We start from the raw sequence: 24,313 nt of genomic DNA, 5'->3' as shown, positions 1-24,313 counted from the left end.
TAAACATCCTCCCCATAGGAATAATCCGTCACGCAAATTGTAGCTTAACCAAGAGCAACTGCAGGTGTTGTAACTGAATTTTCTTGACGACAGAGTCTAAGCCGCACAGTTCCACAGTCATCCTCTGGCAAGTGACATTCCCCAGCAACAGAATCAATCTAATTTCCCAAGATGCTCAAGCAGGTGGAAGGACCCACCGTCTTGTCAGGGGCGAATGGGACCCCAAAGAACCCGCACTATCCACTCCAGGAATGTACTGAAACATTCAAAATAAAAACAGGAAATCAAACAACCAATGGGCAAACACAGGTCAACATAGTAACTGCCCCGGAAGAAACAACCCAACAGGTGATGGCAGCCCAAGTGGACGGGAAGCAGCTGAAAGGCAGCCTCAATATCAGCTTTCGCCAGCAGAGCTCCAGGGCCTGCCAACCGAACCATCTGAACAGCAGCGTCAAAGAATGGGTACGACACCCTACACAGTTCCTCATCAATATCACTATTCACCGAACCCCCAAACGGGTAGGACAAATGGTGAATCAGCCGAAACTTACCCAGCTCCTTCTTGGGCACCACCCCCAACGAGGAGACATGTAAGTGAGGGATTGGCAGGGCTGTAAACGGGCCCGCCATTCGCCCAAGCGACAGCTCCTTACTAAGCTTGTCAGCTACCACCTCAGGACTAGGACTCGCTGGTACTATCTACCACCTCACTAACATGAAAGATGTGGAAATACCTGCTCATTCTTCTGAATTAGAGGATTAATGGTAAAACGTCCTCGATAGTATAAGAGAGTACCAGAACCTTTATTCCCCCAGTAAAGGAGAGAACCAGAACCTTTATTCCCCCAGTATAGGAGAGTACCGGAACCTTTATTCCCCCAGTATAGGAGAGTACCGGAACCTTTATTCCCCCAGTATAGGAGAGTACCGGAACCTTTATTCCCACAGTTTAGAAGAGTACCGGAACCTTTATTCCCCCAGTATAGGAGAGTACCGGAACCTTTATTCCCCCAGTATAGGAGAGTACCGGAACCTTTATTCCCCCGTATAGAAGAGTACCGGAACCTTTATTCCCCCAGTATAGGAGAGTACCGGAACCTTTATTCACCCAGTACAGGAGAGTACCGGAACCTTTATTCCCCCAGTATAGGCGAGTACAGGAACCTTTATTCCTCCAGTTTAGGAGAGTACTGGAACCTTTATACCCCCAGTATAGGAGAGTCCCAGAACCTTTATTCCCCCAGTATAGGAGAGAACCACAACTCTTGTTCCTTGTGGATAGAGTGTAAGCACTGTTCTAGTATTAGAGAGTACATATACATTAACCCGTTTCCTTGTTTCTTTAGAAAATATTACAGAAATGAACTTAATATAGCTGCACATTATATTGTAAGCAAATGATAAACTTTAAAAAAAGCATTTTTAATAGATATTTTCATGATTAGTTGTGGGCTTTGGATCGCTCCATCTGCCTTTCTCAATTATGTATCAAGTCCGTTGACGTAGGAGTAAAAATGTCTGAAGAAGCAGAGATAACCAGCATGTCCTAATTAGGACAATTTTCTTTTGTTCTCAAAATCTAACCTACTTGGGGTCATTGATCCATGACGGTGCAGAGCTACGTCTTCTCAGTGGTCTTTTGAAGTAGATGAACCTGTCTTCGGTAATTAGCTTCATGAAGCAAACTGTCACATCCCGACAATATCTTTCCCTTTGATATACATTCATTTTGCCCGTTACCTTATCAAATAACCTTCTTCTAATTCCAATTTCCCAGATATCTTGAGTCCTAAATCTTTGCAACAATAAAACACATTTCTTTATATTATCATGGTGGCGCCTCTATTAACGACATGTTTTTTGTTCTTCTTCAACTGTCCTAGCCTTCTGTTCACACGATGACCCAACATTTCTCAGCATTCTACATTCTGAACATTTGTATTTGATTTTTTTAGATGGTTGTTGTGACAGTTTGACATTTTATGTCCTTTCTAAAGTTTGAAAACTAAACTGTAGAAATATTAGATTATTCAGAAAATAAGGGTAAAAAAGAAAACTTGTCTATCATTTTTTTATATTTTTTCTTGTGATATATGGATTTTCTTAATAACCAGGGGCATGGGAAATAATATGCTTTCAATTATATCTAGAATCTCTTTGTAAAAGAACATGAGGAAGATTTAATAAGATGAGGAAGATTTAATAATCTTTTCAAATGATTTTATACTTTAACCATGACTTCTGTAGATAAATCAATTGGAATTTTTTTTCTTACAGTATTAAATCATTTGGATTACTCATCCAACGTTCATGCTCCTTACGAGGACAATATTTTTAAGTTCCATGTGTGACAGACCTCTTCTATTGCTGCCAGGGATTCCCTTTCCCCTCTGTGAAAGCCCCAGAATGATTATAGCTCTCCTTCGTAATCATCAGCCGAGACTTGGTTCCAGGTAAAACAGACACTTTATTGATGACAAGCGGATTTTTATACAACTGTCTCCGACAGGGGTCATCATAAACACAATGCATTGCACAATCCTGGTGCCCTGGTGTCTGGGAGATAACTCAATTAGCGTCAAGACACCAGGGCACCTAACACACAGTTAACCGAAAACATAACTTTCCCGCATAGTATCCCCAAACATTTGCTACTCCAGTGAAGCTCTCCTCCAATAATCACTCAGATCAGAGATGTCTAGCCCAAGTAATTTGAAGAGAAAGTTTTAGCTGGGACGCAACTATCCTCCGATCCAGAGTACAGTTCCAGGCAGCTGGGTGAAAAGTCCTGGTCATAAGAATAGATGAATAGATGCATGGAACTCATTTAAGTCCTTGATATCGTTGACTGCCTTGTCACCTTCTCGATCTCCCTTCTAAATAGCACCCTGCTTAGTGGCCCTGGGGCCAAGAGCTACCTCAATTAAGTTTTACAGGACCGTAGCACACCCGCGATCCGAGCCACAGTTTCATGAAGTTTCTGGGTAGCTCCCGGTCAGGTGTGCTGTACCTTAGAGAGCCTTTTGCTAGTCCCTGAGAAACTTGGAACGGTTGTATTGGCTCTCTAGCTGAGAGGCACAGCAAAGAAGGGGTTGGCACAGTGAAAATAGGTCTTTTCAGGGAAGGTGGTGGTTGTGAGACCTGCACTAGTTCATAGTGACTGGGTGGTCCATCACATTATGATACGGCAATTAATGTAACATTAAAACTCTCTGCAAATAACCAGTGTTGGTCGGTGAATATTATGAATGATGGGGCACTAGTTTATAACTTGTCCTGCTCTGTCCACTCAGTTCCATGTACCACTAACCCAATGAGGCGTCTTGCCCTATTTAGCTTCACAAACCTTGGGAATAAAAAAATGACAACTTTAACTCGCTGATGCTGTTATTCAATGAGAGCCCTGGACAATAAGAAAGCTTGAGCTTTAGGGCATCCAGGTTCTGATTGTGATGTTTTACAGGAAACAGGTGACTTCACAAATCCGGTTGTAGCTGACTAAGCATGGATGAGGGGGGCCATTTTTTTTTTTAATGTCCCAAAATCTTGAAAAGATTCATTTTTCACCCTGTGTACTGCTATCAGGAGAAGATTTATTTAGAACACAACTGCAGATAAAATAATAAATTTGACACCCGAGAGCATTACAATATGATTGAGATCAGGGGCAGCTTCCTTTTAACTCAGGAAGCGATGACATCACAAGCATAGATGGGTCCTGATCGCTAAATGCCGATCTGGCTGGAATCAGATATGGAGGAATTCTCAAACAACGTGGGGGAATTCTGACACCCTGGCAACTGTATCTGCAGCCATTAGTAATGAGGTGTTGGAAACATAAAAACAAATCATGACAGATACAGCCACGGGAGCTATGGGAACATGGAGAGATGTCTGTGAATATGCCATTCATTCTGATGGAGATTGTTGGATATGAAATCACAGTTTACTACTCTTCGCCATTTGTTAAACTTATATAATAAAAGTGACATGTGACTAGGACCATCCACACAGAGATCCACTGATTGATGAGAATAAAAAAAGAACCATTTTGTCAGGTTTTATATGGTGTGGTGCCTTTAAGAGGATATCGCTGGACATAACATTTGGGTATTTAAGTACAAACCACCTGTATGTCATTGCACAATCAATGTCTACACACTGTATGCTGTTCTAATTCTTCTCTCAGGCTCACTCCTCCCTTACCACCGATCTACCCACTTTAAACAAAACCTTCATTTCGGTCTGACATCCCACTTTTTGACCTCGGCAAGTGAAACTCATCTCCTCTTTCTCTAAACTCCCTCACATTGGATGGATTAGTGAGTATACTGGCTTGTCTCACTGACTGCTCCTCTAGTTACTCTCTAATTAGAGGGACATTATAGGCACCCAGACAAATTCAGGTCATTGAAGTGGTCTAGGTGCAGTGTCCCAGGTCCCTTAAACCTGCAACGATAATTCTTGCAGATATTAGTTAACTGCAACAATTACCGTTATGGGTTAACTCCTCCTCTAGTGGCTGTCTACCAGACAGAAACTAGAGGGACTTACGGTTCGTTAATGCGACTTTTGGTCACCTGATGCTGGACGTCCTCAAGCTATGCATGAGGACGTCCAGCATTACCCGAATCCCCCATAGGAAAGCAGTGTATAATGCTTTCCTATCGGAAGCCCTAATGCGAGCGCACACGTGCTTTAGGTCCTCCACCGCCACCAGCTGACATCAGTGGGGGAGGAGCAGAGGTGGGCCCAAGCCAGCACTGATGGACATTGGCATTGGACTAAGGTAAGTGACAGAAGGTTTTTTTTTACCCCTTCTGCACCAAGGTGAGGGGCGGGGGGTGGGGAGGGAAAGGGGCACTATAGTGCCAGGAAAACAACCATCAAAAACTCACTGCTACCAAAGCAAGTTATCGAGCTGCTTACTATTTTCTTTTGTGGAAAGCTTATTTTTGTTATTAATATCAGGAACTTTTCAAATGTAACACATTTATTTGTATTTTCCTGTTTTTTTTTCCAGTTGTCCTTCATCGACATGGAACTATATACATAATCTGTCCCTGTCTATAGACTAGCTTTGTTGGACATAAGAGAAACCAGTGAAGTCCACCGTTCCACCCTAAACACCTGGCTTTGACTGGTTATAGGGCTGATTCATACAACTTCTGTTTTGCCGACTCTACACTGGTTGATTTCCCAGAATTCTCTGCAAGCAGCTGGATCCCAAGGCAGACAATCATTAGAAAAACAGGTTCGTAGAATTAAGCCATTCAGTGCACGGGGAACCCCTAATTCATACAACTACTGTGCAACCGGATCAGCACCAAAAAGGTTCTTTTATAAAGTAATCTACATTCTGTGATGTCTATTGGTCCATGATGGCATGATGGCTGGATATGTGGAGCAGAGTTCCTGGGAACTTTGTAGATGGCCATCTGATAATGGCAGATGAAGTGGCTAAACATGCATCGAGTTCAATGGCCAAATCTATAGATTTTGTTTCTATTTTAAATACCATAATTGATATAAAGTAACAAAATGCTATATTGGCTAAATGCTTGGATAACACAATAGATAGAATACTATATCATCTATAGTGTGAAACCATGTGATTTTTGCAGGAGAGATGCAGTTTTATATATATTATATGGATATTATTATTAATATTTATATAGCGCCACAAAATTCTACAGCGCTGTATTTGACCAGTACCATATATCGTTATGGTGGTGTTAATCATAAGGTATTTTAAAATAATCACACTCATTGCAAATGGCTTTATTGCAGGGTGTCTATTACACCCTATCCGTATCGTGTTCAAGACTTAATTCCCATGCTTAGCACAATATTAGTTATATTAATTTATACACTGAAAACGTTTACATTTAACACAAGGTGGCAATGTTTAATGACTGTGTCTAGGCAGGCTTCAGCAACCAGTTTTTGCCAATGTTGGACAGATTGGCTACGCTATAAAACAGCACAGGTTTACTTTTAATGGCAGAGTTATCAGAAGGACTGAGAGGAGCTTTTTTACTTTCATGAAGATCTAGAAACATGTTCTCAACTGGCAGAGGGCTAAGTTCTGTCTCCCGGTCTGGTTTCACAATGGAAGTCAGGCAGTTTTCTTCTTGCCCCTTGCTGTCAGACAGTGGTGGTGGTGGTGGCAGTGGAAGACCTTCTGTTAGATGGGCTGGTGTTTGTCCAGCAAAATGACTGGAAAACGGGAGTCCTGGAATTCTATAGTGAGCACCTCGCTGAGTTAGGGACTGAATTCTCTCTTCCAAGGACATAAGTGTATGACTGCGTTGGAGTAAGTGACTGGTACACAACTGCCGTTCAGATGACCCTGCCAGAGCAATGTGTGGAGAAGAGTAGACTGGCTGACCATGGTGGGGTGAAAAACCTGGTGGGTTAATTTCTGCAGAGGAAGATGGAATGTGGAAAGGTCTATCATGGCCAAAGTGATAAAAGGAGCTCAGACCACATGGAGGAGATGGTGCACTTAATCCTAGAGAGAGGAATAAAAAACAGTTTGAAACACTGCGAAAAGGCTAACGTATGCTTACAACAAAGTACCTAATCAGTAATTTATTAAACAGACATACAACCTATTAAGGACAATCATGCTCCTTTTATGGACAAATGGTCATGTGGACAAGTTAATGTCAAAGAGAACAGCATGCGTTTGTAGGTGAATCTTCGGAGGGACTGGTTATTTCTTTAAATCTTTGCTGAATTTTGTGTACAAACTATGCTCTCCTCTCTTAACGTAAGTTGATTGAAAGAATCTAGGTTTGTCCTGGTAGAATGTTGACCTCACTCCGTGTAAGTGGACGAGGACAATGTACATTTATAGTGGTTGGGTCTTGTGAAACTGGGTTTTCTCTTATTAATGGTAATCATATAAAATAATAATTGAAGCAACATCGTATTTGTTACAAGGTCACCAAACTTCCTTTTACTATTTATAAATTTATTATGAAGTACAGCCTCCATCTTGTCCATGCTTTAACTGATAAATAAATCTGAAAGGTTGGTATCACATAAAATGATCTTACAGAGTTTATCAAAGTGCTACACATTGTCCTCATAGAATACATTCTGATAGAACAAATGTTGGTATAAAAGCAGAAGATATTCTTTAACCTAGATTCTGATACAATTAGTCAATGAATAGGTATTACCCAAATTTGGAGTTATCTTTTTTTCAGAAGAACTGGTGCCATCTCCTGGATTCTGCATCACTCTGCGACAAGTCAGCTGATCAGACAGTAACTTGCGTGCAAGGATTGTACTTTGTAAAACCTGAAATGATAAAAAGTGGATAAAATCATCTAAACACAACTCATCACCACAATAACATACACACACTACACAACTATCAACCCATCAGACACCCTGCACACAGCATTCACACCCTGCATGCAGCATTCACACCCTGAACAGATTCACCTTGCACCCAGCATTCACACCCTGAACATAGACACCCTGAACGCAGCATTCACACCCTAAACGCAGGCACCATGCACGCAGCATTCACACCCTCAACAGAGACAACCTGCATGCAGCATTTACACCCTGAACAGAGACACCTTGACGCAGCATTCACACCCTTAAAAGAGACACCCTGAATGCAACACTCACACCCTTAACAGAGACACCCTGCATGCAGCATTTCCACCCTGAACAGAGACACCCTGCATTCAGCATTCACACCCTCAACAGAGACGCCTTGCATGCAGCATTAACACACTGAACAAAGACACCCTGCATGCAGCATTCACACCCTCAACAGAGACACCCTGCACGCAGCATTCACACCTTAAACAGAGACACCCTGCATGCAGAATTCACACCCTAAACAGAGACACCCTGCATGCAGCATTTACACCCTGAACACAGACACCATGCACGCAGCATTCACATTATAAACAGAGACACCCTGCATGCAGCATTTACACCCTGAACACAGACACCATGCACGCAGCATTCAAACCCTTAACGCAGACACCATGCACGCAGCATTCACACCCTAAACGCAGACACCATGCACGCAGCATTCACACCCTGAACAGAGACACCCTGCACGCAGCATTCACACCTTAAACAGAGACACCCTGCATGCAGAATTCACACCCTAAACAGAGACACCCTGCATGCAGCATTTACACCCTGAACACAGACACCATGCACGCAGCATTCAAACCCTTAACGCAGACACCATGCACGCAGCATTCACACCCTAAACGCAGACACCATGCACGCAGCATTCACACCCTGAACAGAGACACCCTGCATGCAGCATTCACACCCTGAACAGCGACACCCTGCATGCAGCTTTCACACCCTCAACAGACACCCTACATGCAGCATTCACACCCTCAACTGAGACACCCTGCACGCAGCATTCACACCTTAAACAGAGACACCATGCACACAGCATTCACATTATAAACAGAGACACCCTGCATGCAGCATTTACACCTTGAACACAGACACCATGCATGCAGCATTCAAACCCTTAACGCAGACACCATGCACGCAGCATTCACACCCTGAACAGAGACAACCTGCATGCAGCATTCACACCCTGAACAGAGACACCCTGCACGCAGCATTCACACCCTAAACAGAGACACCCTGCATGCAGCATTCACACCCTCAACAGACACCCTACATGCAGCATTCACACCCTCAACCAAGACACCCTGCACGCAGCATTCACACCCTCAACAGACATCCTACATGCAGCATTCACACCCTCAACAGAGACAGAACCATCAACATACGCCTACAGTTATACAAATTGTGTGGGCATCTCCTACCACTGGGACTTCACAGAGCACAGGGCATGAGCTTGACATATGGAACCCAATTAATCTGATTCATTAAGCTCATTAACCCACTATGATGCTGATCTAGCCCTTTAATAAGAAATGTTCATAAAATAAATAATATATTAGTTTGCTAGAGCAGGTACAGGTGTGAGTTAGAAGTTTGGGAAACAAAGAGCATTTTTAAAAAAAAAATGAAAATTAGTGGGGGGCCAGAACTCATATAATATATATAATTAGTATTTGTAGTAGAGCTGCAATAATAAAATCCAAAATCTCCGCTGGGGTTCTCTGAAGCTGGAAAGGAAGCTCTGTTTAGCAGATATAGCCCAATCCCCAAGGACCCGGACGACACACAGCTCTGGGAGCCAACTGGTTTTCAGGGCCACACGCGGCCTTAGAGGGGTTTCCCGTACAAACTTACAGGGTGATCCCTCCCATGATCCTCTGTGCCTGAGAGATAATTACCTGGGAAAAAACTTCTAAGTATCTCTACTTTAAATCTACAATTTTTACAATACCCCAAAACACACATAAAACAACCATGAACCCCTCAAGTCTTATACCCCGGATAGCCTGGATCTGAGCGCACAAGGACTCAGATCCCACGAACACAGCCGAAACGCCACCGGGGTAAAGGTTTGACCGACCGCACACGAGGCTCCTGCCCAAAATAATTCCGTAGAATCCGGGGTAACAGTCAGTCTCTTTCATGAGCACGAAAACGCACAAAATACCGAACGGATGCTCCAACCCGTATGCTGATGATGTGCTCCTCATTCATGGGAATGATTCCACCGAATAGTGTTCTTCTCAGATGTATAGAAATTAATGCAGGTGGGGATGGAATTTCAGTGGTGTTCGCGAGGTCGAGTGTCTGTTTTTTAGTTCCATGCACTCAACGACCAAACACCGCTGCCTGCATTCGCGGGAACAAGATGGCCGCCACCACGTGTTCATACATACGAACGACGGACACCCAGCTGACTGTTTAGAACACTGAGGTGTGAACCATTATTGGAGTGTTAACAGGGGTGATGGAGGTTAACAAGTATACGGGGGGTAACAAGCATACGGGTGGTCAGGATCTTTTGTGGTTTTGTTCGGTTGTCGAACAAAACAAGGATCAAAATTAGGTGAACGCGGTTTTACAGAACAAACCAGGGAATCATATGGGGAACATATTAATCCAGTGACCTGGTGGTTTGTCACACTCCTAGGAACATGGGTTAATTCCGCCACAGTATTACACTAATAAGTGGATTATTGTGTGCATTACCTCTCTCTGGACACCAGGTGGCACTACAACCGAACAACACATATTGTTTCCCATCAGAACTGGTTGAGGAGGGCATCTCAGATCCCACATCGGATAATTAATGAGGACCAGCTTGTTGAAGTTAAATTTGTAGGTAAATCTCTTCCCTTTAGTCTTGTGCAATATTCTTTTATTGTAGTAATACCTAAAACGAGTAAAGTATAAACTGAAGTTGCACTACAGGAACCAGAAATACACATCTTAAATACCGTACATCACATGTTGACATAACATTGAATAGGGTGTAATATAATATTAGATATCATGTACAGGGAGCACAAGGAGCCAAAATGAAAAGGAAGGTAAAATATGGCATTGTACGGTAACTCTACTTCATTCCACCAGTCCATTCATAATGACATCGATATTTATTAATCTCTTGACCCCAGATTAAAAAATATCAATGGTAGAGTTCAAAGTTCACTACAGAGAGCTGCTGGGTTCAGTTTGCATTCTGTATACTGCTGCTGGGTTCACTGTGCATCCTATATAGATCTGCCGGGTTCAGGGTCCATTCTATACAGATCTCTTTGTACAATAAAGTTGAAAATGAGTTTGTTTCGAGTTCGGCTCAGTGGCTCAATGTTCAAAGGGAAGACTGTCCATTTTAGACCCTCAATGACGCACACCATGCCTCAGGTTAAAATGGATAAATATCGTTATTAAACCAGATATATTTCACTGCAAAACATTGGACCACTCTCCATTCAGGAGAATTATCCACAGCTATATATAATTTTATGTTTGATTTTAAAGATAAAATTCATGTTTCTATTTTAAATATAAAATCAGTTTGTTATATACATGTATTCTCACGTTTCATTTAGTGAAGTCTATGTCAGTTGAGATATCTAGCTGCAATTCTGAAGTCATGAAAGTTTATATTTATTTTTTTTCTATTTTTGGTGCAATGAGAATTAGTTCAAAAAAGTTTCGTTTTTTTTCTCTTGGATCAACAACAGAAAAAAAAATTATATAAAAGGCTGACCATGATGGACTGGGGGCCTTTAGAAGTGGGATAACAGGCATTGCTATAGTTTTCCGATACCCCATTGGTGACAGAGGACCAGCACTAGATACATTAAACATCTCACAGAGGTTAATCTGGCATGGATTGATTTGTGATTTTGACAATTACCATGAAATCTGTCACCAATTGAGTGTGCCTGTTTTAGTCATTTAAACCACTTTTTATACATAACCTCCATTGTGTCTCATTGAACAAACTGTGAAAATTATCTTGAAATCTAGGGTGGCTGTAGCCTTCGAGGGCTGGGATGTAGAACAATGCTCTATAATCACTCACCGGAGGGCCCGACTCAGTTTGTCATAGTTCATCTGAGGTTTGCATTTGCGCTGACCCCAGAGCCTGGCCACCTCATCCGGATCTTTAATGACAAACTCTCCGTATTCGCCCTGCTGCCAGGCGATAACATGGCGGAAATCCTCATTCTGAAGCAACTCCAAGATAAAGTGCCATAGCTGGATCTGGCGAGAGCCAGGACTCGACTCAGGCTTGTACGCCCACTCTGGGAATGCCAGCCCTGAAAACAAAAATAAAATACATTTTACTTGTTTACTATCGAGGTAAATAAATCAATAGACTATACACTGGATCATAGTGTTGCGGGGAGGGGGAATACATGCACAAACATTTTCTGTATCCTCAAAATCTGGTGTTAATATTTCATTTGATGTTGATCGTTTTGTTTTTCTGGCTAGCAAGAGGACAATCTATTTCATGTCTGTGCTCCTTCTTGTGACTCCTCTATGGCTGAGATTTGGGCGCAGAGTGATGACATCATTACTTCATAATTACACACCAGAATGGAGCAAGGAACAATGATCTGTACTATGCATGGCACGGATTTCTTGCTAGCAATGCTTCACCGCAGTTCTCATGGCATTACATGGGATGCAGACTGTGACAAAACTAGGGGCAACTGTGGGTGCAAGTGCCATGTGTGCCAGATGAAGAGGGACTCTGCAACCAGAGCCACATAGCCATAAGCTTAACCTCTGACTGCCCCCACCTCAAGCTGGAAGGGAGAGCAAGAGATCTCCCTGCATGGCCCTTGGTGGTCTGTGGTTCCTCGCAGTTCCGGTACTCTGTAAGGCAGTCAGAGGATGGGTGTCAGGACTCCCAACTTGCGCCTTGATTTCCTCGCAGAGTACTGGACTGGCCTACGAGTGCACCAGCTACCCACTGGAACACCATGGATTTCACTGGTTCACCAGGGAGCCTACTGGACCACCACGGAATGTATTATCCCCACCTTCCTGCCCAGAACGTAGGCAGGAGTCAGAAAATGTTATATATAATTACCGTTTAGCACACTCTCCCCACATAATGTCACTCCCGCCTTGTAACTCACTAGCCTGCCACACTAACCCTGTAACACCGCCCTACACCCTGCCACATACGCACACCCTCACCCAGTCACACTAATCTCCTAACTATCACACACACAGTACAATCTATTTAGAAGCTGCGGTGGCTGCCCAAAAAGCCGGCAGGTGGGTGCATGCTGGGATCTCACCAAGTCTAGCATGTACCGGCTGCCTGAAGGGAGAAATAAGGAGAGCTCAATGGAGTCCCTGCCCTGGGTGACATAATGTCTAGCTTCGCCAATGGATGCAGATCTCACATATCCTCCGGAACTGAATGAAACTGCATGCTGTGCCGAACTAACAGTGAAATGGTTTATACAGCCTGACATTGGAATCAGTTTGAACAAATCCAGAGACAACTATAAATAGTGACGAATGGGGACAGAATGATAAATAAACACGAAAACAGCAGAAGTGGGGGGAAAAAATCATTCGACGTTTCTGAAGTAGATATTATATTCAAAATAGATTTATTTTAAAGAGAATTTTTGTGGATTTTGCCATTTGGTTTCCAACTCACTGCGACGTGCTATTTATTGCACAAACCCCATAGTGAATACTAGCCATACGAATACAGAAATCATAAAATATAAAGTATATCTCATGGTACAATGGATACTTACCTGGTAGCCAGTATGGGCTGGGAATACAGCCGCAGTGCATCCTATACACCTGGAACGAGAAGAGAAGGTGGAATGATTGGGCACCGTGTAGGGATAATACTACAAACCCCTGTCTGATATATCTGGGCTCACATTATTCTCTAATAAACAAACCGTTATCTGAATGCATTTAAATGATTTCATTTATTTATTTTAATGTGTAATTTGGATCATAATTAGACTTGAGCATTTGGTTTCAAACTAATTGCGATTCATCTGAATTATAGGAGATTGGCGATTCTTCTGACATCCCGAACTCCGAAGTGCTATGTGGACGATCCATGAAACTGACAATGGATGGGTTGCTTTGTTTGATTAATGATTCATAGTTCTGTCCAGGGAGCAAAAAAATAAAAATAAAAGTTTAATGGTTAGAGGACAGTCACTAAATGTTTATTACGTTACGAAGTGAGCGATAGAGGTAAATGTAGAGGAGTGAATAAAATAAAATGTATATATTAAATTGCGCCTCCTTTTATTTCTCTTGTAGTGTAGGCGACACATTTGGTTCGTCCAAATAGTTTTTGCCCAAACAATTGCATGGAGGAAATTTGTCCAAACTGAAATGCTAAATAGTTGATTTATTTTTTTCTTTTCATTATATCGATTTGGACAAACACCATTTTTTCCATTGTGCACAACAAGTCTAATCATGGTCTCATCATTTACTTATTTTGTACGGTCTCCTATTAAGATTGTTTTTGGATTGTACTTTTCTACGAGGTGTTATTTTAACAGTCAGATCACACAGGCAATGATCTGTTTGGTAAGTTTGACATGAAAATGACTTTTTTAATATTGTTTGTTGAACGGATGTGCAGTTCTTTAAGCAGTGCAGCTGTAGACCCCCATATTCTCTGCCTCAGGTTCTCCTCTTGGACAGAAACATTCCAAAACATTAAAACTCTTCAGCTTGCCGAAATGCTTTAGATGTTGAGAGTGCCATTTGTTTCCCAATTCATAAAAGTGCCCATTTCAGGAGAAATCTGCACTTTTTATAAAGGTGCCAAGCTGCACCCTTCAGCCATCAGACATCCGGGACAGGGAACTTCCTGACTGCTTTTTGACCTAGTACACAGAGGAAGACAGTACTTCTCACAACCAAGCATTGGAGTCTAATCAAGCATTGCTGGCACAGTGAGGAGATTGCCACTCAAGCACCCTGCCTCTCCATGCTTCTATGAGAAGCACTGAATTGGATGGCAGGTAGTCAGTACTGATGGTATCGCAGGCAAGCAGAGCTGTGGTGAGGGACTGTCTGGATTAAAAACAAGCCAACCCTTTATTTAGGAGTGGGGTGGGGAGGGGGGACAATCTCGAGGACGTTAAAAAGACTCAAATGTTATAAAAAAAGGTATTTTTCTGTAACGCTGTAAGTATTTATTATTCTTAATAATTATTTTTACAATTTCCACATTATTTTTCTATACCTACGGGCATTAACATGTAAAATAGTAAAACTTGAAATATAAATAGTGAATAAGCTACTATACAGTACACTTATTAGTAAAATGTATAAAGGGAACAATACATAACAATATAGTTACAAATAAGAGACACGCATCCATCAAGTTCAGCCTTTCTCATAAAAACACAAAACAAACAAATACAAATAAAATAATATCCAGTGACTAGATGTGTGATTAGTACATAACCCATTAAATATTGCTTACAATTTGATATTAAAATATATATTTCCTAATATCACAACAGCCTCGAGATGGAAAATTCATTTTCAACAACATTCTGCCCCTGGGTTCAAAGAATACAGGAGGTTAATTATCTCCAGCTATTATTAAAATAACTGATTGGTGGAACACTAAAGTTTTGATTGACATGGGACCAATTTTTTGAATGTAATTATTTTTGTCTAAAAAAAAATCTGAATATAATATGACTTCAAGACTAAACTGTTTCATTTTATACCAGATGGTTTTATCTCCAAACCAATCTTCTTTAAACTCTGAATACTGGCAAGTTAAACCTGTAGCAACTACTTTTTTTTTTGTTTTGTTTCAGTTTATTCTGTAAAATGTAAAATGTATTAAATAATCCTATAAGACGTGCAGGTCAAGGCGCAGTGAGAGTCGGAAAGATGACAATATGGTCCGTTTAACAACTTGGTGAGATTTCATTCTCATAAATTCTAAATAAAATTATTAATTAATGCTCTTTCAGAGTCTATAGAAACGAAAATAAGGAATAAAAACAAAGTAAAAATATCTTTACAAATGGCTAAAATGTGCAATGTTTTGGTCAATTCTCAAAAAAATTGTAGTGTTTAATTAAACAATTTCAATAGGTATAGACCGAACGCATCTACTTAGATACACAAAATCACAATATTAGCATTCGGTACGAACTCCGAATTCTAAACTCCGAATCGGAACAAATTGAATTGTGCCAGGGTTATTCACTACAGTGAGAATTCCGAGTGAATTCCAAATTTAAGGCGGAAATCGATAGACTGGAAAAAGTTCAGCTACTTCGAAATGTACTTTGATTTCTTACCTTAATAAATAGGACTGCAAATAAGAAACTGCCTCATTTATATAGTGTTGTAGAAGCTTTTAAAATGATTTCGTATTTTGGGATAAACTTTTAAAATAATGTAATATTTTGATAAATATATTTTATACATCATCAGTTTTGATAGTTTAATACTTGACAAAAGATATTTTTAAAGTTTATCTAAAAAGCTTAAATCATTTGAAAATTGATGCAGAAGTTGGGTCTAAAATAACCAAGTTGTGATCATCATTTCTGTTGCTTAAAATTGATCCTCTAAAAGCAGATTTTGAAAAATGTCTGATGTAAAAAAAAGCAAAAAAAGTTTTTGTTTTTTTTAAACTAGTAGATATAATATATAGAATAAAGCGTTTCAGCCCCGTAAACGAAAGCTCCGTGTAATGAGTAAGTATATGATTTATTTTCAACTGTAGTTATTTACATTTATCCTGAAACATCATCTTTTATAAAAGCTAGTCTTCCGCCAACAGAATAAACAAAAATTTAACCCAAAATATTCTTAATAAATACGTAAGCTATTTACGCAAACACAGGATGTGTGACAATAATAAAATCTATAGTACGTCAGCGCTACAGAATATGTTGGAGCCTGTTAAATAAAGCTTTTACTTGACTTACACAATTCCAATGACAAGACTCCTATTATTTCGGTCCCACATAAGATCATCTGACGACTAACGTGATCAGATTGATAGTCTTTCTAATATATAGGGAGAGGGAGGGGGGAACCTGTCCAAATCTTATCTCCTTACTCCCGAGTCCCAACCCCCTCCCAGCTCAAATGAAGGAGCAACTTACTCCAAGATTTAAGCAGTGATTTATCCTTCTACGGTTGGTTCTAAAAGGATTTGGGATTCCTCTGGATTTTCATCGGCCAAAAGAAAATATATTTTTAGTCCAAGCTCATTTATATAAATCGTGCGTTGCTCATTTCATTAACCCGACTAGTTGTACTGCGAGGGGGAGGTGTTTAATCTCATGTAGTAGCGATAATACCTGTATATTAATGAATGGTTAACTAAACATGCATAAATCAGAAACAAATTAATGAATTAATTAAACAAATAAAAACCCTCAATGCCCCCAAATTTGTTCAAATATGACTACAATTATTTTATATAGCAGTGATGGCTGACCTTGACACCATAAATTGTTTCTGGACAACATTTCCCATGATGCTCAGCTAGCGTTTAGACCAGGCTTCCCCAAACTCCGGCCCTCCAGATGTTGCTAAACGACAACTCCCATGATTCTATGAATGAAATAGATAGGCTGAGAATCATGGGAGTTGTAGTTCAGTAACATCTGGAGGGCCGGAGTTTGGGGAAGCCTGATTTAGACTCTATGGTGTCAAGGTTAGCCATCACTGTTAGATAGAGTGGGGTAGATTAGCAGCTGGACTTTCTGAGTCAGAGGGTGACTGGCTGAAAAGAAGCTTATCAATAAATATAATTGTCGTTGCCCTGTACAAGGTGGGGAAGGGGACATTCTCGTCACCCCGTCCAAAAACTGCCCCTGACATAACTCAGAATTAATCTCTAACCTGCAGAGTTCGGGGGGCAACTTGACTTCTGATTGGCTGAATTCAAGCTCAATGCAAACTCTGAGAGTGCACTGGACCAGTACAATCTTCACAACCTGGTGACCATAGCAACAGGGTAATAGGGTACCGCACTGTTACAATGTTTCACAGATTGATATTCATACATTCCCCTCATTACCCATTATCCCAGTCTCATCTCGGGCAAACTCAACACAGAGATCAGCTTTCTGTGTTTCAACTCCTTCTCAAACTCTCCAAATAAGGCAACTTGATGTGACCGTGTCTGCATCTTCTATGGTGACACGTTAAAGGGGCATTCCGGGTGCAATTCAGCACATTTTGTTAATGAATTATGAAAATAATCCTTTAAAAAAATATGCACAAATTAAAATAAAAACAATCACCCCATACACAACAAACCCTACTTTGTGGCTCCTGAATTTGCTGCAAATCTCCAGGATGTGCAGCTTCTGCTGAGAGCACCTCTCAGATCAAGTAATTACTTCATTTCCAGTATAGCTCCGTAATATTGGATTTATACAAAGCTGGAAAATTTCTCATATAGTGGGTACAGCTCTGCTTCAGCACTGCACGGCTCCGAAACCCAAAACTAATTTTGTGAGTTAAAATAATAGCCTTCAATTTCTAATACCCCTCCACCATAGTGCGATTCCTCTTATCTTGCACAGATTAGCATTGTTTTTATACATTTATATTCTTTGATGTGATATTATCTACTATTTACTGTGAAGAACTTAAAAATAAAGTAAAGAAAAAAAAACTATATATATATTCCAAAAACGGTATTAAATAGCACGTGCTGGTAAAGGGTGGCGTAGTTCAATTTGTTTTAATGTTCGGTTTGTAAGAAGGAGGTCCTCTGATATCAGCGCATGGCAGAGTGATCCTTAGTATACGTCACTTATTTATCACTGAGAACTCTCTCTATTGTTCGAGGTGAAGAACTGGATATTGTAAGATGTTACACGATAATCACTGCATTAGGAAAGTGAAGGTCTCCAGCCTGGCCAACTGCTGTAACTGAATTAGGTCATTATCTGCCAAAACGGAGACATGGTCACACTGGTGGCAGGCTAACCATCTATAAGGCCAGAATTTGAGGCCATCTTTAAGACCATATTTCAACGTACAAAGGTGTACTGTTTAACCTAGATGAATAGTTTGATATATGTGCGTTGTGCTCAACATTGATGTAGTATACATTTTGTGTCATCATGCGGACGTTTCTGAGCTGTGTGTACAGGTTGTGAGGTAGGGATAAGAGGCAATGTGCTTCATAAATAAATATTCTTGAGCAAATTTCTAAAAGTGAAGACGCCACCATGAATACAAATAGAATATTCCTGCATATTCCAGCGCCACTTTTAGAAAATTGCTAAAAGTGCATTTCTGTCTATAAATAACCTAAAGTGAACAGGTCTGAAAGGAACCGTGGTTAATATGAATCAAGAAACGTGTCTTCACTAATACTGGGATTATATAAACAGCCTAGGATGAGAAGTCTAGATGGGAAGAGTATATGAAGACTGGATACTTTGGGGAAGTCTAGATGGGAAGAGTATATGAAGACTGGATACTTTGTGGAAGGGACAGGTTACCATTCCAGATATTTGGTGAGGTTGAACGTCTGCTGAAATTCCTTCTAGAACATCACTTTGTTCCAGGCTATATATCATAGGCCATGAGAATAAGGAAAAAGAGGGGAAAATGGCAGATTTCACACTTGCAGCATTTTTTACAAAAGTAAGACTACAAAGTGAATTAAGAGTACAGTATTTCAAATTTTAGATCAAAATAAGTGAAATGGTATTTAAGCCATCTATGCTTTCAGTACGGCTACTCTGGTCTTAAATCGGAAATTATCTTTGAATTCTCACTTTAGCCAGTGTTTAATCGTGGTCTGCGTTCCTGTCCCCCAACTACTAGAGTGTCCTGGCTAGACAACTCTGTCTATAGCTAGACGCTTTCTTTCTTTGACCGTTTAGACACCTCGATTTATAGCTAGTCGCTTTCTTTCTTTGTCCATTTAGACAACTCTGTCTATAGCTAGACACTTTCTTTCTTTGACCATTTAGACACCTCGATCTATAGCTAGACGCTTTCTTTCTTTGACCGTTTAGACACCTCGATCTATAGCTAGACGCTTTCTTTGAAAATTTAGACACCTCGATCTATAGCTAGACGCTTTCTTTCTTTGTCCATTTAGACACCTCGATCTATAGCTAGACGCTTTCTTTCTTTGACCGTTTAGACACCTCGATCTATAGCTAGACGCTTTCTTTCTTTGACCATTTAGACACCTCGATCTATAGCTAGTCACTTTCTTTCTTTGACCGTTTAGACACCTCGATCTATAGCTAGACGCTTTCTTTCTTTGTCCATTTAGACACCTCGATCTATAGCTAGTCGCTTTCTTTCTTTGGCCGTTTAGACACCTCGATCTATAGCTAGACGCTTTCTTTGACCATTTAGACACCTCGATCTATAGCTAGTCGCTTTCTTTCTTTGGCCGTTTAGACACCTCGATCTATAGCTAGACGCTTTCTTTGACCATTTAGACACCTCGATCTATAGCTAGACGCTTTCTTCCTCAATCTATAGCTAGACGCTTTCTTTCTTTGACCATTAGGCTCTATTAGCTCAGACCTGCCTCCCGTCCTGAATGCTTTTCTATAGAACCGCCACTGGGTTCTATATAGCAGAAGCAATTAATTTATTTGACTCTTAGTATAAGGATGGGAAACACAAAGATCCCCAGACATTGCAGCCATTCTATTCTAGTAAATTCACATCCATTAGTAAGATGAATTTACACAATTTAAATTGATATATACGGAAAATAAAAAGCAACATCAGTTAATCGAAAAAGTAATAAAACAAAACATAAAAACTCATGTGAGATGCTGATTTAAAAGTAGATACAACAATATCACGACTGTATTCACTATTCATTGTACAGCGCTATGGAATCTGATGGCGCTACATACATAATAAAATAATAATAATAAAGCATGAGATCGGTAATTCAAAGAAAATGGCAAATTCCCTTTGAATTCCCAACAAATCACATTCTGAAAATAACCCACTAAATCGGGAATTGTGGAGAAATGAGCATGAAACTCGGAACGTTTCGGCAAAAAGTGCAGAATTGTAAACATGGCCCAGCAGGCAAGTTTCAAAATTGGATGCTTTGATTTTAAATTTGCTGTTCCCTTCCAGGAATAGTGAATACCAGAGACTTTTTTTTCTGTTCCTAGATAAGAATTGAGGCATTTCTAAAGTGATATCAAATCTTAACTAGCCGTGCTCCCTCTAAATTGAGCAGCCAGAACTGAAATAGTTAAAAAGGCGCTCCATGGATAAATTGTATGAGATGGGTTTGACCACCCATTCCAAACGTAGACATTTTATTTATTTACTTCATTTCATAGTGCTGTTAAAATAGATGAAATGCGATTATTAGACTCAAAGTGGAAAGCCTTGTCTCGGAGTGAAAAAGCGAAAATTTCTCACGCTTGTTAGAGGAAAAAGAGACAGTCTGTCATTAATAATTCCCTAGGTCTCCTTCTCTTCATCCCTATAAATCCCCCAGCAAGCTCATTACGGCCCTCTCTGGGATATAGCCCTCCACACAGGCGATTGGACCTTCCCGAGTTAATGTAGCTTTTGTCAGGGGTCAATACCCTTGTTTGTTTAAAGCTGTTTAATGCTATTAGGCCAAGAGGATTATGGGACATCAGAAAAGTGATTGGCTGCGACAGAGAGGATCCTGGGATGTTCATTTAATGGCGGCGAGACCCGATAAGCCGAACGTTTTTGATGATTGTTCCAAATTGAATAACAGTAACTATACAGTACGCTACAGATTTCACCCCACAAACATGAATTTTAAATTCAATTTCCAAACAATTTGGTAAAATGAAAAACAATGCTATTTTTTTTTTTTGGTCAATCTTTCTTTTATTGAGGCAAGCATTAAAAGGGGTACAGAATAAAGAAGGGACATACAGTATGTATACAGGATGGGAACATGCTAACACCTTGTCGGAGCCTGAACGAGCACAGTGAGACATCAGCGCTGATATCAGATAAGTGACAGAAGGGGGGGACCTGGGAGGGGGGCACTATAGGAAGCAATAGTACCAGGAAAACAACTTTGCTGTCATGGCCCTATCGTTTCCCTTTAATTCCCTGGGATAAAATCCACAAATGGCTCCATATCATTTTGGTGAGTCCCCATTAAAAGGAAAAGGCACGATATTCGTCAGGACTTGGACACCTGCTCCCAACAAACCGGTTACTGTAATAGCGTTTCCTCCCCCAATTCAGCAGATATTGGGGAGAGTGTGAGGTATTTAGCAAAATGTATTTTAATGTCACTGGGGATCGGTTACTTCACTGTAAAATACATACAATCAAACAGTGTATTTCACTTATCACTTGGTTAACGTTTTTGTCAATGTGATCCTGAACATTCTTTAAATTTTATATTAAAGATTGAGACAAGACAAAGCCAGGAAAAACATTACAAATAAACAGAAATAGAAACATTGTGCCATTTCTTATCCTCTCTCTGCTGACAGCGAGTGCAAAAGACAGAGTTTACAACAATTATTTTTGTATTTTTTTTTGTATTTAAATCTGTGTTTTTTTTGTGGCCCCCGTATTTGTTTGTTAAGATAGGTGATTTTAAGTAGCTTTGTAAAATGTAATACTGTATGAGGGGCTTTAGTGCCAGGGATAAAGCTTTGTATCACTTTAAATATAGGGGACTAGTAAACATAATATGACAAATCCTGGGATGCACGAAATCCTCTTTATATTTTATAAAATGTAAAAAGGAAGCTGATGTTACAGCGGAGAAGAGTTTCGCCAAGATAACGTCAAAACAAAACCCCAAAACTAAACCTGTTAAGTTCCCCTGTGATTGACAGACAGAATTAAATAGGGAGCAGAGTCAGACTGTGAACGCTCAGGAATGCTTTCTATTCCAATAAGTCTGTGGTATAAGCTCAGCGACGCTATAGAAAGTTAGTTAGTGAGTGTCAGGACTGGCGAATCACTTCCTCGTTTGATAAAAGCAGAATGTAGAAGCTGGAAATTTGCAGCATGAGCAGGCAATTCAAAGAATGGGTCACATCCAGCCTGGAGCGTTTTTAAAAAAATGGTTATTCCAAGCACCATGAGCACGTCAGTAATTTGAAGTGGTTATGGTGCGTTAAGTCTATCTGCAGCATTTCAGGAAGAAACTTTATTGTTGTCGTCATTATGAGCCCGGAATGAGAGTTCTGGGCAGGCCAACATTAAATCTGTGCATAGTATTCGCCTTGTCAGCGATCGTAGCATGCTGGCGACACACGACTAATGGTGCCACAGCCCGCCCCCCGCCCCATAGGGAGGAGTGACATCAACAACGTTAGAGAACATGGCCTCAGCGTAGGACAGCAGGTTAGTGTTTCCTTACATTTAAAATCAGGGATTGAGGGTAGCAGGGGGGACACCATACTGTAATAGCAACCAATACCAGTATTTTATTTAAACCCTGTTTTGGTTGGAGTAACTCTTATTAACCTTCTATTATGGTCTAAAAAAAGTAAGGCCTCATGTCTCTGGTGGCAGAGCTTACTTTTATACACAAGATACATATGAACTGTTTTTTTTTTTTTTTTCATTTCGTTAGTTAAAGGGGCACTAAGCCGAAAAACCACAATAGCCTGGTATTGTGGTTATAGTACCAGCATCCCCATTGTCCCAGCCCTGGTCCTGTGTGTGAGCGGTGTGACAGAAACCGAGGGGCCCCCTGGTTGCACATGGCCTTAAGACTAATTGCCAAGTTATTATATCAGTAATATCAATTGTATCTGCATTTGTATGGAACTTACAGGCTAGGCAAAATATCCCATTACAGTGCACTATAGAGTCTTCCTATAACTTCACGTACACTGGAGGGGTCACTATAGAAAAGTACAAATATTTAACTAGTGCACCATTAAAGGGACACTGCAGCGTTATCATATGGACTATTACTTTAACCCGATCTATACCAGGCGCACCCCCAAATGCATTTGACTTAACTGTTTCTCCAGCAGCGAGTCCTCTCTTGCGGCTGCTCCACTGTAGGGCAACTGAAAATGACAACAGTCTACGTGGATGGACTTTGCATATTTATGGCAATGACATGCTGAAGTGCTTTACGGGTCTGGAGTGTCCCTTTAAGGTACATTGATAAGAATACCACCTGAGGTTCCCTTTTAGGGCATTTTATGGAGAAGAAGCAGAGATGGCTGGGTCTGCCCTATAGTGAGAGAGCAGCAGGAATGAAATATTTATAATCACAATATTAGTTTGGGACGTGTGGAATTTGTATAAATAAAACTTTACTTTGAAACCTTTGTATTTTTATTTAAATGGCGGTTAATCAGATTTTTCACCAATTGACCCATGACATGCCTGACCTTGCTTTGTGTGTGTCTGTTTCTTTAAATACGATGATGGCTGTAGCAGTTCTAAACACTTTGTTAATCAGATAACAAAGATAAATGCTGAAAACAACAAACTTTACTCCAGCCAGATTGTAACAGCAAGTGTGTGCACAGATCAGATGTTAAAGGACCACTATAGGCACCCAGACCACTTCAGCTTAATGACGTGGTCTGGGTGCCAGGTCCCTCTAGGTTTAACTCTGCAGCTGTGAACATAGCGGATTCAGAGAAACGGCTATGTTTACATTGAGGGTTAATCATGAGGGAGGGGGAGGGGGGGTCCTAATAACCCTCGTTTTCCTGGGAGTATAGTGCTCCTTTAATAAGGCTTGGGATTCAGACTGAAATTCTTCTGCACTAAGAGGCAATTTTTATTTAGTTCAGCTTACATAATACATGCCTCCCAAGTGTCCCTCTTTAGGGCCCAATCCCTATTTTGGGCCCAAATCCATAGGAACTCCATATTGTTGGTTTGTGTCAGTGTATAACAGAGCTCCATAGCAATAATCCTCCCAGTAATGTGT

General features: G+C 40.6%; 1 protein-coding gene across 1 annotated transcript; it reads right to left on the bottom strand.

The window, feature by feature from the left end:
* Window positions 1-5,924: 5,924 nt before the first annotated feature.
* On the bottom strand, window positions 5,925-16,409 carry LOC134582683 (ETS translocation variant 3-like protein). Its single transcript, XM_063439332.1, has 6 exons — window positions 16,362-16,409; window positions 13,176-13,224; window positions 11,468-11,705; window positions 10,123-10,306; window positions 7,194-7,314; window positions 5,925-6,517 (listed from the first exon to the last, which is right to left on the bottom strand). Exons 2-6 carry the CDS (start codon window positions 13,213-13,215, stop codon window positions 5,925-5,927), a joined length of 1,176 nt encoding a protein of 391 aa, XP_063295402.1. The 5' UTR covers window positions 13,216-13,224; window positions 16,362-16,409.
* Between the last annotated feature and the right edge of the window lie 7,904 nt (window positions 16,410-24,313).

This window comes from Pelobates fuscus, chromosome 13 (assembly GCF_036172605.1).
Source record: "Pelobates fuscus isolate aPelFus1 chromosome 13, aPelFus1.pri, whole genome shotgun sequence".
NCBI classification, from domain to species: domain Eukaryota; kingdom Metazoa; phylum Chordata; class Amphibia; order Anura; family Pelobatidae; genus Pelobates; species Pelobates fuscus.
The sequence above is the reverse complement of the archived record's forward strand: the minus strand, read 5'-3'. Positions and strand labels throughout refer to the sequence as shown.

Bases quoted from the DNA above. Each gene is read 5' to 3' on its own strand.
- LOC134582683 (XM_063439332.1), bottom strand. From the start codon at position 13,215: ATGCACTGCGGCTGTATTCCCAGCCCATACTGGCTACCAG. The intron at 11,706-13,175 runs GTAAGTATCCAT...TTTTGTTTTCAG, and splicing joins CAGCCCATACTGGCTACCAG to GGCTGGCATTCCCAGAGTGG. The intron at 10,307-11,467 runs GTGAGTGATTAT...TACTCGTTTTAG, and splicing joins AAACTGAGTCGGGCCCTCCG to GTATTACTACAATAAAAGAA.